General features: G+C 37.9%; 1 protein-coding gene across 9 annotated transcripts in view; it reads right to left on the minus strand.

Annotated features, from left to right (window-relative positions):
• Positions 1-3,754: 3,754 nt before the first annotated feature.
• The window catches only part of PABIR3 (PABIR family member 3), a 51,313-nt gene continuing 39,587 nt past the window's right edge, over positions 3,755-15,480 (minus strand). For 4 of the 9 annotated variants that reach the window (XM_064384298.1, XM_064384293.1, XM_064384332.1 and 1 more), the window contains exons 5-11: positions 13,884-13,927; positions 13,731-13,785; positions 11,682-11,774; positions 11,195-11,283; positions 10,257-10,318; positions 5,482-5,578; positions 3,776-3,986 (exon numbers count right to left, since the gene is read on the minus strand). In XM_064384298.1, the coding sequence (XP_064240368.1) occupies positions 3,860-3,986; positions 5,482-5,578; positions 10,257-10,318; positions 11,195-11,283; positions 11,682-11,774; positions 13,731-13,785; positions 13,884-13,927 (567 nt within the window). In that variant the 3' untranslated portion in view covers positions 3,776-3,859. Of the gene's footprint in view, positions 3,987-5,481; positions 5,579-10,256; positions 10,319-11,194; positions 11,284-11,681; positions 11,775-13,730; positions 13,786-13,883; positions 13,928-15,480 lie in introns of those variants that run through there. The other 5 variants (XM_064384316.1, XM_064384311.1, XM_064384305.1 and 2 more) reach the window with 5 other exon arrangements.

The raw sequence follows: 15,480 nt of genomic DNA on the forward strand, positions 1-15,480 counted from the left end.
AAAAATGCAAAAAATTAGCTGGGCATGGTGGTGCAGACCTGTAAACCCAGCTACTGAGGAGGAGGCTGTGGGCAGGAGAGTTGCTTGAACCCAGAAGGCAGAAGTTGCAGTGAGCCAAGATCTTCCCACTGCACTCTGGTCTGGATGACACAGACTCCGTCTCAAAAAAAAAAAAAAAAAAAAAAAAAAAGACGAGTTACAGGATAGACAATTTAAAAAAACTAATTTAGGAAAGATAAAGCAAGCAAAATAAAAATTCTAAAAGTATACTGTTGTGTTAAATTGTGTCCTCAAGAAGATATCTTGAAATGCTAACCCCCAGGTCCTGTGAATTTGACCTGGAAATAGGGTCTTTGCAGATATAATCAAATTAAGATATGTTCATATTGGATTAGGGTTGGCCCTAAATCCAGTGACTGGTTATCTTTATAAGAAGGCATAAGAAGACACAGGACACAGAGAGAATCCCATGTGATGGCAGAGGCAGAGATTAGAGTGATGTATCTGCAAGTGAAGGATAGCAACCACCAAAAGCAAGGAGCGAGGCATGGAATGGATTGTCCCTCAGAGCTTCCTGAGGGAACCAACCCAGCTGACTCCTTGATCTTGGATTGGTAGCCTCCAGAACTGTGAAACAATACATTTCCATTGTTTAAGCCACCCAGTTTGTGATGCTTTGTTATGGCAGCCCTGGAAAACTAATACATGTCCTTCACTATAGAAAACTGATATGATAATTCTTTGGCATGTTTAGGAAGACAAAATATAGCCTTACCATATTTTTTTTTTCTTTGAGATGGAGTCTTGCTGTCGCCTAGGCTAGAGTGCAGTGGCGTGATCTCAGCTCACTGCAATCTCTACCTCCCAGGTTTTAGTGACTGTCCTGCCTAAGCCTCCAGAGTAACTGAGATTACAGATGCCTGCCACCATGACTGGCTAAAATCTTTCATTTTTAGAAGAGAAAGGATTTCACCATGTTGGCCAGGCTGGTCTCAAACTTCTGACCTCAGGTGATCCGCCCACCTCGGCCTCCCAAAGTGCTGGGATTATATACGTGAGTCACTGCGCCCAGCCACCTTACCATAATTTTAAAAAAATCAAACACAGAATAGCAAGTAAAAGTTACAATCATTTTGGTCTTAAAATCAACAATAAGCGGAAAATCACTTTAGAAGTGGATCCTCCCAATACACAAACTCAAAAGGCAACAGACAGAGTGGAGAACCAACTACAGAATCCTTGAGTCTGAGCATCTTATAGTGAATTGTGGGCATCCTAGTGTACAGCTAAATCAATAAAAACTAACTGAATAGAACTGGGTTGGGTGGCTTATCCCTGTAATCCCAGTACTTTGGGAGGCCGAGGCGGATGGATCACCTAAGGCCAGGAGTTTGAGACCAGCCTGGGCAACATGGCCAAATCCCATCTCTACTAAAAATACAAAAATTAGCCAGGCATGGTAGTGTGCACCTGTAATCCCAGCTACTTGGGAGGTTGAGGCAGGATAATTGCTTGAACCTGGGAGGCAGAGGTTGCAGTGAGCCGAGATCACACCACTGCACTCCAGCCTGGGCAACAGAGTAAGACTCTGTCTCAAAAAAAAAAAAAAAAAAAAAATTGAATAGAAGGAAAGGAATTGTCTGAGTTGAGAAAAGTATATTGAGATAGTCAAGATTACCAAGATTTGCTGATAAAAGTTCCTTATACAAATGAGTAGTAATCTAACACCCATTAGTTACTTTCTCCATCCTTAGTCCTTCAACTTGAATATTCTGTGAAACTCTCTTTGGCTAAGGTATCAATAGTACATGTGGACCTTTGTCTGTCAGTGATCTAGAGTTTCAGCAAGAAACATCACCACAACCACACCTCATTCTATGAGGGGCCCCTCTCACAATTGGTCCACTAAAGGTCTGGCAAGTAAAGAAGCAAGTAACAATGGCAATATTTATAGTTTACTTATTCTTAGCCAATTTATAGAATCCTGTCCCAGTTTCAAGAGACCATCATGATCCTAGTCATTTTATAAATACTTGGTTTCATCTATTCATAATTGAATAGACTCTTCTCCCACTTATATATCAATTCTGATCAGTTCCATCAGGGTCACTGTCAAAAAATTGTTAGTGCCACAGTGTTTTTCCCATATGGCAGCATACCCACATCAGATTTCTATCATTCTGAATCTTTCCGATGAAAAGAAAAAAGTCTTTTATACATATTTTAGGTAACTGTTCCTGTCTTATTAGCTGAGGCAATTTAAACCATTCTCAGCTTCATTTCATAAGTTTCTATTTTTCAAAATGCTAATACTACCCCCAATTATTTAAAGTACTTATTTTAAATTAAAAATTTTTAACACACAATTTTTCCTATTAAAAAAAATCCGTAAGATATTTGAATAGAAAATTAGGGTTTAAACAAACATTTATAGCCCTTAGGGAACAATTGGAAGCACATGATTTTGGCAGAAAAGCCCTAACATATTAAGCCTGTATTTAATCAAATCAGTAGTCATGATGATGAATAAAACGTAATTGATAAAAATGTAAAAGACTACAATATATCAACATTTTTCAAGACTTAATTAGAATACAAAATTAATCAGGGTTAATCAGGTTGAGTACAAATTGAGTGAAGTCCCAATTACATATTATTTTCTTTCTATTTAATTAACTTTAATTCATCTTGCTCTTCTCCTACCTACTGCTTCCCAACAAATTGAACATCTAAGGATTCATGTGCAAAATAAGCAATCCTGGATGAGTATGGTATAACTAACTTAGTTGTAAAAATTGCCTTTGATAGGTGACTTTTCTTTACCAATTGGAAGCTAGTAGTTACTGAAAATAGGATTAAAGACTAGCATGGACCATTAAGAACATAATTGTCAAAAATCATTTTACTTTGTTAATTGAACAATTATATTTTATTAGGATTATACTTCAGATTATTTTTAAAAGTCAAGGTACAGCATTTCTAGACATTAGCAGCTTAACAATTTCTGCTTCTATCTTTTTTTTTAATTGCATTTTAGGTTTTGGGGTACATGTGAAGAACTGCAAGATTGTTGCATAGGTGCATATGTGGCAGTGTGATTTGCTGCCTTCCTCCCCTTCACCTATATCTGGCATTTCTCCCCATGCTATCTCTCCCCAACTCCCCACCCCCCGCTGTCCCTCCCCTATTTCCCCCCAACAGACCCCAGTGTATAGTGCTCCCCTCCCTGTGTCCATGTGTTCTCATTGTTCAATCTTAACATAATTCTTATTTGGAAAACATCTTTGAAAATATTATTGCAATGAATACCTGCAAGTTCTGTAGATAAACAGAATTTTAAGAAATTGAAGAAAAAAGATAAACAGGAGATAGTTTATATTATACAGTAAAATTTTTGTTGCTTTGACTTGGTTTGCTTGATGTGTGTGTTTCTCCATTGGTTGAAAGTCTTGGGATGGGTGAATCATTTAGTTGAAAGTTCCTCTTCTAGAACAAATGAGAACCAGTATCAGAAGGTGACACCTCTCCCCGACTCCCCACCTCCTGCTGTCCTTCCCCTATTTCCCCCTAACAGACCCCAGTGTATAGTGCTCCCCTCCCTGTGTCCATGTGTTCTCATTGTTCAATCTTAACATAATTCTTATTTGGAAAACATCTTTGAAAATATTATTGCAATGAATACCTGCAAGTTCTGTAGATAAACAGAATTTTAAGAAATTGAAGAAAAAAGATAAACAGGAGATAGTTTATATTATACAGTAAAATTTTTGTTGCTTTGACTTGGTTTGCTTGATGTGTGTGTTTCTCCATTGGTTGAAAGTCTTGGGATGGGTGAATCATTTAGTTGAAAGTTCCTCTTCTAGAACAAATGAGAACCAGTATCAGAAGGTGATACAGGAGAGTTTGTGACCGTGCTAATTTTAGTTGACGAATTACCAGAGGATCCAGCGTTGCTGTTGTTTCCTTCAAAAGTAGCTGGAAGTAGACTAGAAGAAGAAAATGCCACTCATTGATAACAGAACTCAAGAGATCTCTCTGTGTACTCTGCTTTGTCTACATACGAGTGCAAAATACATGACCAAGAACTGCACTTCTCATAAATGAAGTTTTGTAAGAGTTGTATAAGAAACCACCAGTAACAATAACTAGAAATCCATGGCCAGGCACTGTGGCTCACTCCTGTAATTCCAGCACTTTGAGAGGCTGAGGCGGGCGAATCATGAGGTCAGGAGTTCAAGACCAACCTGACCAGTATGGCAAAACCCGGTCTCTACTAAAAATACAAAAATTAGCCAGGTGTGGTGGCTTGTGCCTGTAGTCTGAGCTACTTGGGAGGCTGAGGCAGGAGAATCGCTTGAACCTGGGCAGTGGAGGTTGCAGTAAGCCAAGATCTCCCCTCTGCACTCCAGCCTAGGTGACAAGAGAAAAAAAGAAAAAATAAAAAAAGAAATCCATTCCAGCATTTCCCATTTTTATCACTAAAACACGCTTTCTTAGACATGCATTTCAATAATACTCTCAACGCAACAAAACAGACAAAAATCCAAGGAAGAAAAGATGAGCAGAAGATGCCTTTTTCCAAGGATGCATTTCTATGCATTTCTTTAATATCTCTTCATCTAATGCCAAAATCTCACTTCTAAAAATGTATCCACCATATATTAGTGTCACACACACCTTATGAGAAAAAACTGCCAGGTGCCGTGACTCACGCCTGTAATCCCAGCACTTTAGGAGGCCGAGGTGGGTGGATTGCTTGAGCTCAAAAGTCTGAGAACAGCCTGGGCAACATGGCAAAACTCCATTTCTACAAAAAAATACAAAAATTAGCCAGGCGTGGTGGTGCACACCTGTGGTCCCAGCTACTCAGGGGCGGAGGTGGGAGGACTGCTTGAGCCTGGGAGGCAGAGGTTACAGCGAGCCAAGATTGTGCCACTGCACTCCCAGCCTGGGAGACAGAATGAGACTTTCCTCGGAAAAAGAAAAAAAAAATAGAAAATAAAAGAACTCAAGTTTATAGTATCCATTTGGAATATCAGTTTTAAAACTCCTAAGAATAGTTAATAACGGGCTGGGCTTGGTGGCTCACGCCTGTAATCCCAGCACTCTGGGAGGCTGAGGCAGGTGGATCACGAGGTCAGGAGTTCGAGACCAGCCTGGCCAACATAGTGAAACCCTGTCTCTACTAAAAATGCAAAAAAATTAGCCGGGCATGGTGGCATGCACCTGTAGTCCCAGGTATTTGGGAGGCTGAGGCAGGAGAATTGCTTGAACCTGGGAGGCAGAGGTTGTGGTGAGCCAAGATCATGCCACTGCACTCCAGCTTGGGCAACAGTGAGACTCTATCTCAAAAAAAAAAAAAAAAAAAAAAGAAAAAAATAATAATGTACAACACTTCTGAATACATACAATAATCAAAGTAGACTTAAAAATCAAGTAAAAATGGTCAATGAATATTTAAAATCTCATGTTAATACTCACCACACATTATTTTCTGATGGCTGGGAAGTATCAGAAAAAAGCATGTTGGTTGTGCCTTGGAAAATCTTCTTTGGCTGATATTGAAATGCCATTTCATCTACGACAATATAGCAGATCACGGTAGATATGTTTTATTTAACATGTATATTATGATTTTAATTGCAAAAGTAATGCTTGTTCACTGCAATTAATTTATAAAATACAGAAAAGCACAAAGTAAACCATTTTAAGCAACCATTATGCAGGCATAACCATTCTTCAGTAATTTTTGAATATGTTGTATACACAATTTTTTAAAATAAAAATAGGTTTGTCCCGTATATAATGTTTTTAAATCTACTTTTTGTTTTCAACGATTATTATTTTCTTTTCTTTCTTTTTTTTTTTTCTGAGATGGAGTCTGTCACCCAGGCTGGAGTGCAGTGCAGTGGCACAACTTCAGCTCACTGCAACCTCGACCTCCCTGGTTCAAGCAATTCCCCTGCCTCAGCCTCCGGAGTAGCTGGGATTACAGGCACTTGTCACCATGCCCAGCTAATTTATTTTGTATTTTTAGTAGAGACGGGGTTTCACCATGGTGGCCAGACTGGTCTTGAACTCCTGACCTCAGGCAATCTGCCCGCCTCGGCCTCCCAAAGTGCTGGGATTACAGGCATGAGCTACCGTGCCTGGCCTGGTTATAATTTTCTTATATTATTAACTAAATTTTACAAGATTATTGTATTTTATTGTTTTATTATTATTATTATCATTTTGAGAAGGAGTCACTCTGTCTCCCAGGCTGGAGTGCAGTGACGCAATCTCAGTTCACTGCAACCTCCGCCTCCCAGGTTCAAGCAATTCTCCTGTCTCAGCCTCCTGAGTAGCTGGGATTATGGGCGCACATTACCACATCTGGCTAATTTTTGTATTTTTAGTAGAGATGGGGGTTTCACCATGTTGACCAGGCTGGTCTCAAACTCTTGACCTCAGGTGATCCACCCACCTCGGTCTCCCAAAATCCTGAGATTACAGGCGTGAGCCACCGTGCCCGGCCCTGCAAGATGATTTTATATAGCTATGTAGTAAGGCTGTTTAAGTTTAATCTCATTCCTTATTTGAAAACTTTAGGTTGTTGCTATCTTTATTTTGCTAACCGTACACAATGAACTAAATAGATATGGTCTTTTACAGCACACAATGAACAAAATAAGTGGATCTTTAGAGATTAAGGAGGAACATCTAATCTCAAGAAAAACTGCATTTGTGTAATCTTTGCCTTGAAGTAAATGTTAAAACCTGCACAAAACCTAAAATGCAATTAAAAAAATATAAATTGGGTTATAATACAATTCGGGTCTAAATTAAAAAAAAAAAAAGATAAAAACCTGCACAATGTTTCACATTCATATGGTAACTATTTCTGGATCTGAGCAAAACTGACATTCAAACCCATAACTTCTATTTGAATGAGGAAACACTAAGGTCACCATTAAGATATTGCATAGACCTTCCACAGAAGTGCAATCATGACTCAAAGTTCAAAAGAAGTCTGGCATCCCGTGCCTTGCCAGATTACACTTATGCCACCATAGAAAAACTACTCAGTTCTCCTTTTTTGGTTTAAAATTGAAAACATGACAAATCAAAACAAATTCCTCATAAAAGAAAATTAGATCTTTCTTTGTTAAAACCAGCATTACTTATCAAATGATTTTTTTTTTTTTTTTTTGAGACGAAGTTTTGCTCTGTCGCCCAGACTGGAGTGCAATGGCACAGTCTCAGCTCACTGCAACCTCCACCTCCTGAGTTCAAGCGATTCTTCTGCCTCAGCCTCCTGAGTAGTTGGGATTACAGGCGCCCACCACCATACCCAGCTAATTTTTTGTATTTTTAGTACAGACAGGGTTTCACCACATTGGCCAAGCTGGTCTGGAACTCCTGACCTCAGGTGATCCGCCCACCTTGGCCTCCCAAAGTGCTGGGATTACAGGTGTGAAACACTGCGCCCAGCCTCAAATGGTATTTATAGGTGCCCAATTTCTGTGGTATTCTAACATGAAGGCTTATTTGCTCTTGCTTATTACTTTTCTTATTTTTTTGAGATGGAGTCTTACTCTATTGTCTAGGCTGGGGTGCAGTGGTGTGATCTCAGCTCACTGCAACCTCCGCCTCCCGGGTTCAAGCAATTCTCCTGCCTCAGCCTCCTGAGTAGCTGGGATTACAGGCACGTACCACCATGCTTGGCTAATTTTTGTATTTTTAGTAGAGACAGGGTTTTGCCATGTTGGCCAGGCTGGTCTTGAACTCCTGACCTCAAGTGATCCAACCACCTTGGCCTCTCAAACTGCTGGGATTACAGGCGTGAGCCACCGCACCAGGTCCATGCTCTCACTTATTTCTAATGGAAGTAACTGCCGCTTCTTACCATAAAATGTGACTTTGGAGACTCTAATCTTGATCTCATACTCTCCTTCACTTCACAGAACCCTCATTCTTTTCAGCTCCCCTGTCCCCTGCCTCAGGACCTCTCTTTTATTTTGATGCTATCTTTCTCCCACATTTCATTTGTATTAATGGGGTCTGAATAGTACATAATTTATTGTTTCCCAAATGAATATGCATATTCCAAAATATATGAATAAATTTCAATTTCTGTTTATCTGTTATCATATCTAGCCAAAAATGACCAAATGAATTTTCAGTACATTTGCATAGGACACGCTTGAGAGGGTGGGCTATGACTTAAAATATGGAGTAGGTGGTATATTCATAATTCAGTTTGGAGTTCCCTTAGGGACATCTCAAAGAAATATGGCAGTTGTCTTTCAGAGTACCTAAAAGCAAAGTGTGAAACAGGTCACATCTCCGAAGACACTAGGCAGAAACTACATCTTTTGTATTTTTTTCTTTCTTCTTTTTTTGTATATTTGTTTAGAAACTACGTCTTTTATGTCAAAATTGATCTGTAAAACTCATTTTTAAGTAAAAAATTCTAAGAAAATTCCAGATAGTTTTCATGTAATAACATATTTTATGTATACGTGTCTCAAAAGGAAAAATGTTTTAATTTGGTGAAACATTCTTCAATTTAAGTGTACTTTATTTTAAATACTCAATTAACCCTTGACTTCTAACAGCTCTTAAGCTGCTGATTTGAATATTTGAATATTTTTTCAAAACTAGCCCAAACTTCACAGCACAGGCAAAAGACCCCTAAGCTTAGTAACTGAAGCATCTTCATAAAACAATGTGCTTACTTTGGAAAAGAGTGTTTTCCAGAATTTAGCCCTTAATCTTAGAATACAAAAAGTACCTGCTGAGTTAGGTATGTTGTTAGGAAGACCAACATTAATTAATCCAAAATACACAAAGAACATTAAAGCATATTTCAGTACCTTTTTTCTTCTTATTCTTTTTCCTCCTCTTTCTTATCTTAATACATTTTTCACAACACACATTTTTAAGTTTAATCTCGTTTCTTATTCACCCATTTCTTCTCCCCATTGTAATTAAACATTGTACTAAATATACAAATTCAATAGTGGTACTTAAAAAGGAAGAAGAGTGAGGCCTGGCTCACACCTGTAATCCCAGCACTTTGGGAGACAGAGGTTGGCGGATCACCAGAGGTCAGGATTTCGAGACCAGCCCAGCTAACATAGTGAAACCCTGTCTCTACTAAAAATACAAAAAAATCAGCCAGGTGTAGTGACGAGCACCTGTAACCACAGCTACTCAGGAGGCTGAGGCAGGAGAATCGCTTGAACCCAGGAGGAGGAGGTTGCAGTGAGCCGAGATTGTGCCACTTTACTCCAGCCTGGGTGACAGAGCAAGACTCTATCTCAAGTAAAAAAAAAAAAAAAAAAAAAAAAAAAAAGCAAAGAGGATAATTTGGTGAGGTACCATTGAGAAGTGGGATCCAGGATTGTAGGAGTTTTTAAAAAATACTTCTGTTCTTTCCACTTCCCTTTTATTACTGAGTAGGTGGGTCACTTTCCATATATTTAACTAAAAATAACTCCCATACAGAAACTAAACATCATGGGGTGTGGTGGCTCAGGCCTGTAATCCCAGCACTTTGGGAGGTTGAGGAGGGTGGGTCACGAGGTCAGGAGTTCAAGACCCACCTGGCCAAGATGGTGAAATCCCATCTCTACTAAAAATACAAAAATTAGCTGGGCGCAGTAGCGGGCTCCTGTAATCACAGCTACTTAGGAGGCTGAGGCAGGAGAATCACTTGAATCTGGGAGTCAGAGGTTGCAGGGAGCCGAGATCACGCCACTGCACTCCAGCCTGGGCAACAGAGCAAGACTCCACCTCAAAAAAAAAAAAAAAAACTAATCAAAGAACATATACCTTCATATATATTTTTAGTGTTGTAAGTGGATCTAATTTGTGTGAACTTATTCATATTATATCAATGAGTGTGTGGCAGTGAGGCAGGGGTTGACATTCAGCAAAATACTTGACTGACTCACTCTATGTGTTCATTCATTCATTTATTCTCTACTTTGTTTTAGAAAGTAATGAAGATAGCTAGCTTGGTGAATTATATTGAAAATCTTAATAATCAAGTAAATTGGAATTAAATTTCTCAATTCACATTTATATAGCACTTTAGAGTTTTCAAAATATCTTTATACATATTTCTACTTGCATAAAATGAAATGCCTCTAATAACTTATCAAATATATTTTAAATAAAGCCTTTAAAAATAAATTATTGTATAACAGTTGATTTTTGATATTTTATAAAATAAAGTTATATTTATTTCTGCTCATATATAAAAGTACCTTTTCTTTTTAATGATCCAAGGATACTTGGTCTAATAATGTTGGTAGGATTTTGACTTCTTCTAAAATAAAATCATCATGATCATTATAAGAAATATTTTTAACAAAATCAGCAATGACTATTTCATTATAACAGATCTAAGGGCATATATAAAAACAGGACTCTGTATAGGACATGGTATTACATAATTTTACTGCTTTTCTTTACATATGGGTAAAAACAGGAATGCCGTAGGAGCAAACTATCTTCTAATTCACAAGGATTCAGGATTTTGAATCCTATAGGCTACAAAAACCTACAGTCCTGGCTGGGACTTCCCTTGAATCAAGGTGAAAATCATGGATGAAGTTGTTTAAAGTCCTAGAGACAGCTCTGATCCTTATTAAGAAACTTGGTCAGAGAAAGATTATGTACAAGTAGGGTAAAGGAATTATTAAATTATTCACATGTTCTTAGTCACCTGACTTTTTTGATACACAAAATGATAAATCGAAACAATGACATTTTAATGTCACTAAAAAGAAGTCACTTCTAGCTGGGCATGGTGGCTCACACCTGTAATGCCAACACTTTGGGAGGCCGAGGTGGACGGATCACGAGGTCATGAGATGGAAACCATCTTGGCCAACATGGTGAAACCCCATCTCTATTAAAGTACAAAAAAAATTAGCCGGGTGTGGTGGCCCATGCCTGTAGTATCAGCTATTTGGGACGCTGAGGCAGGGGAATTGCTCGAACCTGGGAGGCAGAGGTTACAGTGAATCGAGATCGAGCCACTGTACTCCAGCCTGGCGACAGAGCAAGACTCCTTCTCAAAAAAAAAAAAAAAAAAAAAAAGTCACTTCTTTGGCACAAAACTTGGAGCTATAATTTCTTTCAAGTTTCTATAATTCTTACTTTATAAGCAATTTGGTATTTTCATACAACATAAACTTACGTGATGCATTGTTGTATAGGACTGGGAACAGGACTTGAAGGCGAACAAGTGCAATTCACGGAAGTTTGTAATGATGGAGAAAAATATTGCTAAAATAAAATTGGAACAGAAGCTTTAAAACTGCCACTCTTTTCACAAAGCAAATCATTGGTTTCCTAGGGAGGGGCAGGGATGGTGGAGAGGGAGACGAGGGTACAAAAGATCATGAGGAAATTGTATTGAGTGTGAGAACTTTATGATATCTTGATTATGGTTGTGGTTACAGAATTGTACACAATTACCAATATTAATCAATCCTATACTTTAAAGTTGGTGAATTTTATTATATATAAGTAATACTTGAAGAAGTGAAAAACTGTGTTAGTTAGAATCAGATGTACTGTAGCAAAATATACTCCCCAAAAGATCTGAGTGAGTGACCATTAATATTTCTAAATATTTCCTAAATATTTCAAGGGACATAGACTTTTAGGTACTCCTTTCTTACCTTCCCAGTCCTCCTGATGGAAGAAGCCTTTAAGGATACTGGAGTTAAATCAATGCACTTTAGAGAGGATGATTTCTGTAAGCTGTTGTCACTCTGTAAGCAGAAGGCAGTGTACAATTGTAGCACCAATTGCTTACTAATCAAATACTTGAGATACCTGTTGCACAGGGAAGTGAGTCCTTACTACTGGCTGCACCATAGTGAAGAGCTCTCACCATCCTAAAGAAATCAGGGAACCCAAGATTCACTTCAATAAGCAAAGGTACCCTTTGCCTTTTGGGGACGAGAGCTATTTGGTGATTGAGGGGCTACCCCGCATGCCAGAAAGATCTAGAATGTGAGTACTCAATACTATAAACACAAATACTAAATTTAAGCTCTTTGGCTTTGACCTGTGCTTTGTTATTGAAAACTATAATGGTACATCCAGGAAAGGACCAAAAAGGTTTTGGCTAGAACTAAGATGCAAATGAGACAGCAGGAATAATTACATTTATGAAAACTATCTCTAGATTTTATATAGACAAAAATCAGTGCTTCATAATTCAGGATTTTAAATTCTGCCCTTTTCTTTCCAAAACAAGACAAGTATGTATTACATGTGGCCTTCCTCTTCCTAACACACTCATAGATACTCTTACTCATCCATGCCAATACCTAAAGTAATTAGAATTGGGCCAGTTAAAGGACTCCAGCAGTATCGATCAATTGTATTAGCACCAAAACATGAATAGTGACAGGCTCCAGAGATTATCAACTAATTCTCCCAGACCTACTCCAAAATCAGGGATAACTGCTCATGTAAGGTACTCAGGGCGCAAAGGAAAATAAGATGCCATTGCTTCTGTTGATGACCGATCTCTGTATTGAATAACTTCCATATCTGAAGATTGACATTAGTCAGAATCTCTCCTATTCAAATTTCAGTTCAGTTCTTGTTTTGACACTATCTGGGATCTCCATGGAAAAGAACACTAAATATCATTCATTAACCACAACGTGTACCCAGACATTTAAAAATATTAACAAGAGATGAAACTAAATTTGAAGAATGTTTAAATTAAAAGTTTTATATTAAAATGTTAGTGGGAGAATGTGTTACAGGCTGATATGGCTTGGCTGTGTCCCCACCCAAATCTCATCTTGAATCGTAATCCCCATAATCCCCACATGTAGTGGGAAGGACCTAGTGGGAGGTAATTGAATCATGGGGGCGAATTCCCCAATGCTGTTCTCATGATAGTGAGTGAGTTCTCACGAGATCTGATGGCTTTATAAGCATCTGGCATTTCCCCTGCTGGCACTTATTTTCTCTCCTGCCACCCTGTGAAGAGGTGCCTTTTTCTGCCATAATTGTAAGTTTCCTGAGGCCTCCCCAGCCATGCAGAACTGTGAGTCAATTAAACCTCTTTCCTTTATACATTATCCAGTCTCGGGTATTTCCTTATAGCAATGTGAGAACGGACTAATACACAGGCATAAGAAAATGCAATATTTTTCTAGTAAGTCTATTGTCTGTGGTTTAAGACTGTAATATATAGTTCATAAATTATGGAGAAGGGAGTGAAATTATTTATTGTTTTGTTATCTAAGCACTTTAGCTAGTGCAACTGAACTTTTTTTAGGCCTGCTGGGACAGAGAAGAAACTGGTCCACAACAGCTATGGTTTTGTGTCACAAAACTGTTTACTTTGAACCCCACTTTCAAACAATGATAGCTATTTTTATGAGTAAATCATAAAGTATTTCTTAAGAGTAATCAAGGGCTAGGTGCAATGGCTCAAGCCTATAATCCTAGCATTTTGGAAGGCTGAGGCAGGAGAATCCCTTGAGCTGAGGAGTTCAAGACCAGCCTGGACAACATAGTGAGACCTTGTCTCCAAAAAAACAATTAAAAAGAGCAATCAAAAATTATTCATGCAGCAGATACAATTTTTGTTTCAAACTAGAGCTTAGATTTCTAGAAATTACAACAAAACTAGATAGGCCAACACTGCAAGTCAATAAAAATTTGAAATTTTCTACAAAACTGAAGTTATAATACCATACCAGTTTCAAGCTTTCTTCCCAAGATCGACTCATCTTTATTTCAGTTTGTACCTTCCTACAAAAGAAATCAAAATTGCAGTTTGCCTGTCTGAAAGAAAAGATATAATTAAATATACAAATTATCAGAAGAGTAATTCAAAGTACAGTACTCACTGTTCATACATTGTTTCTCTATTTATTAAACCCATGGCTTCTTCCTGTAAAGGTAGGAAAATGAGAATAAACTGAATACCAAGTTCCTATGGTTTTATAAAATTTGATTTCATTTGGATGCACCATTATTTTTATTCACTGGGCTATAGAAGAACTAAAGAATAAACAAACCTCTGAACAAGTATCTGGTTCTCTACCCTTTATTGCTTCACAAATTATCACACCAAAGATCTATTACTTATGCATTACAGTACATCACATATGCAGAACTGATTAGACGAAAAACTCTGTACCTTTCTTTATTCAAAAGCAAAAACATTAAGCATTCAAAATTATACAGTTTTCTCTGAACCTTTTAAAGGCCTACTAGGACAGAGAAGAAACTAGTCCACAACAGCTATGGATGGCCATTAATATTATAATATTCATAAAAATCATTCACAGTACACAGACAACAAATGTCTATCAGGATGAGCTTGCTTAAGTAAATGATGAGACAAACATAATTTAAATCTAGTCATTGACATCAAAAAACAAGTATTACATATTAAATAGGAGACAAATGGATCCTATATATGTAAAATTCTAAGAGAGGTGCTCAGAAAGATGTCCACCAGAAAGTTAACAGTGGTTATCAATGAGTAGTGAGATCTGGAGTAATGTGTTCTTTCTTCCTTTGTATATTACTATATTATTTGACTTTTTATTAATATGCAAGTACCATTTTCACATAAGTAGTTTTTTAAAAATAATCCACCTGTAGAAAGACATCCATGTTTATGGATTGTGACACTTAATATTTAGATGACAGTTCTACCCAAAGTGATCTACAGATGCAATGCGGTCCTTATTGAAATCCCAATCACATTTTTTTACAGAAACAGAAAAACCCATCTTAAAATTCATATGGAATATCAAAGGACCCCAAATAGCCAAAACAATCTTTGAAAAGAAGAACAAAGCTGGAAGACTCATACTTCCTGATTTCAAAACTTCCTACAAAACTACATAATCAAAACAGTGTAGTTCTGGCATAAGAACAGATGCATACCCAGCACTTTGTGAAGCCGAGGAGGGTGGATCACCTGAGGTTGAAAGTTCGAGACCAGCCTGTCCAACATGGTGAAATACCATCTCCAGCAAAAATAGGAAATTAGCCAGGTGTGGTGGCACATGCCTGTAATCCCAGCAACTCAGGAGGCTGAAGCACAAGAATTGCTTGAACCCTGAAGGCAGAGGTTGCAGTGAGCTGAGATTGCACCACTGCACTCCAGCCTGAATGAGAGAGCAACACACTGTCTCAAAAAATAAAAGTGCATATAACAATGGTACAGAATGAAGAGCACAGAAATAAACCCTCACATATATGTTCAAATGATTTTTTTTTTAATTTCATCTGGGTGCAGGCGGGTTGAGGCCGAAAAGGGCATCAGCCATGTTCAAATGATTTTTAACAGGGATATCAAACCATTCAATGGGGAAAGGACAATCTTTTCAACAAATGATATTGAGAAAACTGGAGATCTACATGCAAAACAATGAAGTTGAACTCTTTTCTTTTACTCTCTGTAAAAATTCACTAGAAATGGATTAAAGA

This window comes from Aotus nancymaae, unplaced genomic scaffold, assembly GCF_030222135.1.
Source record: "Aotus nancymaae isolate 86718 unplaced genomic scaffold, 86718_ANA_hifiasm-v0.15.2.pri h1tg000004l, whole genome shotgun sequence".
NCBI lineage: Eukaryota > Metazoa > Chordata > Mammalia > Primates > Aotidae > Aotus > Aotus nancymaae.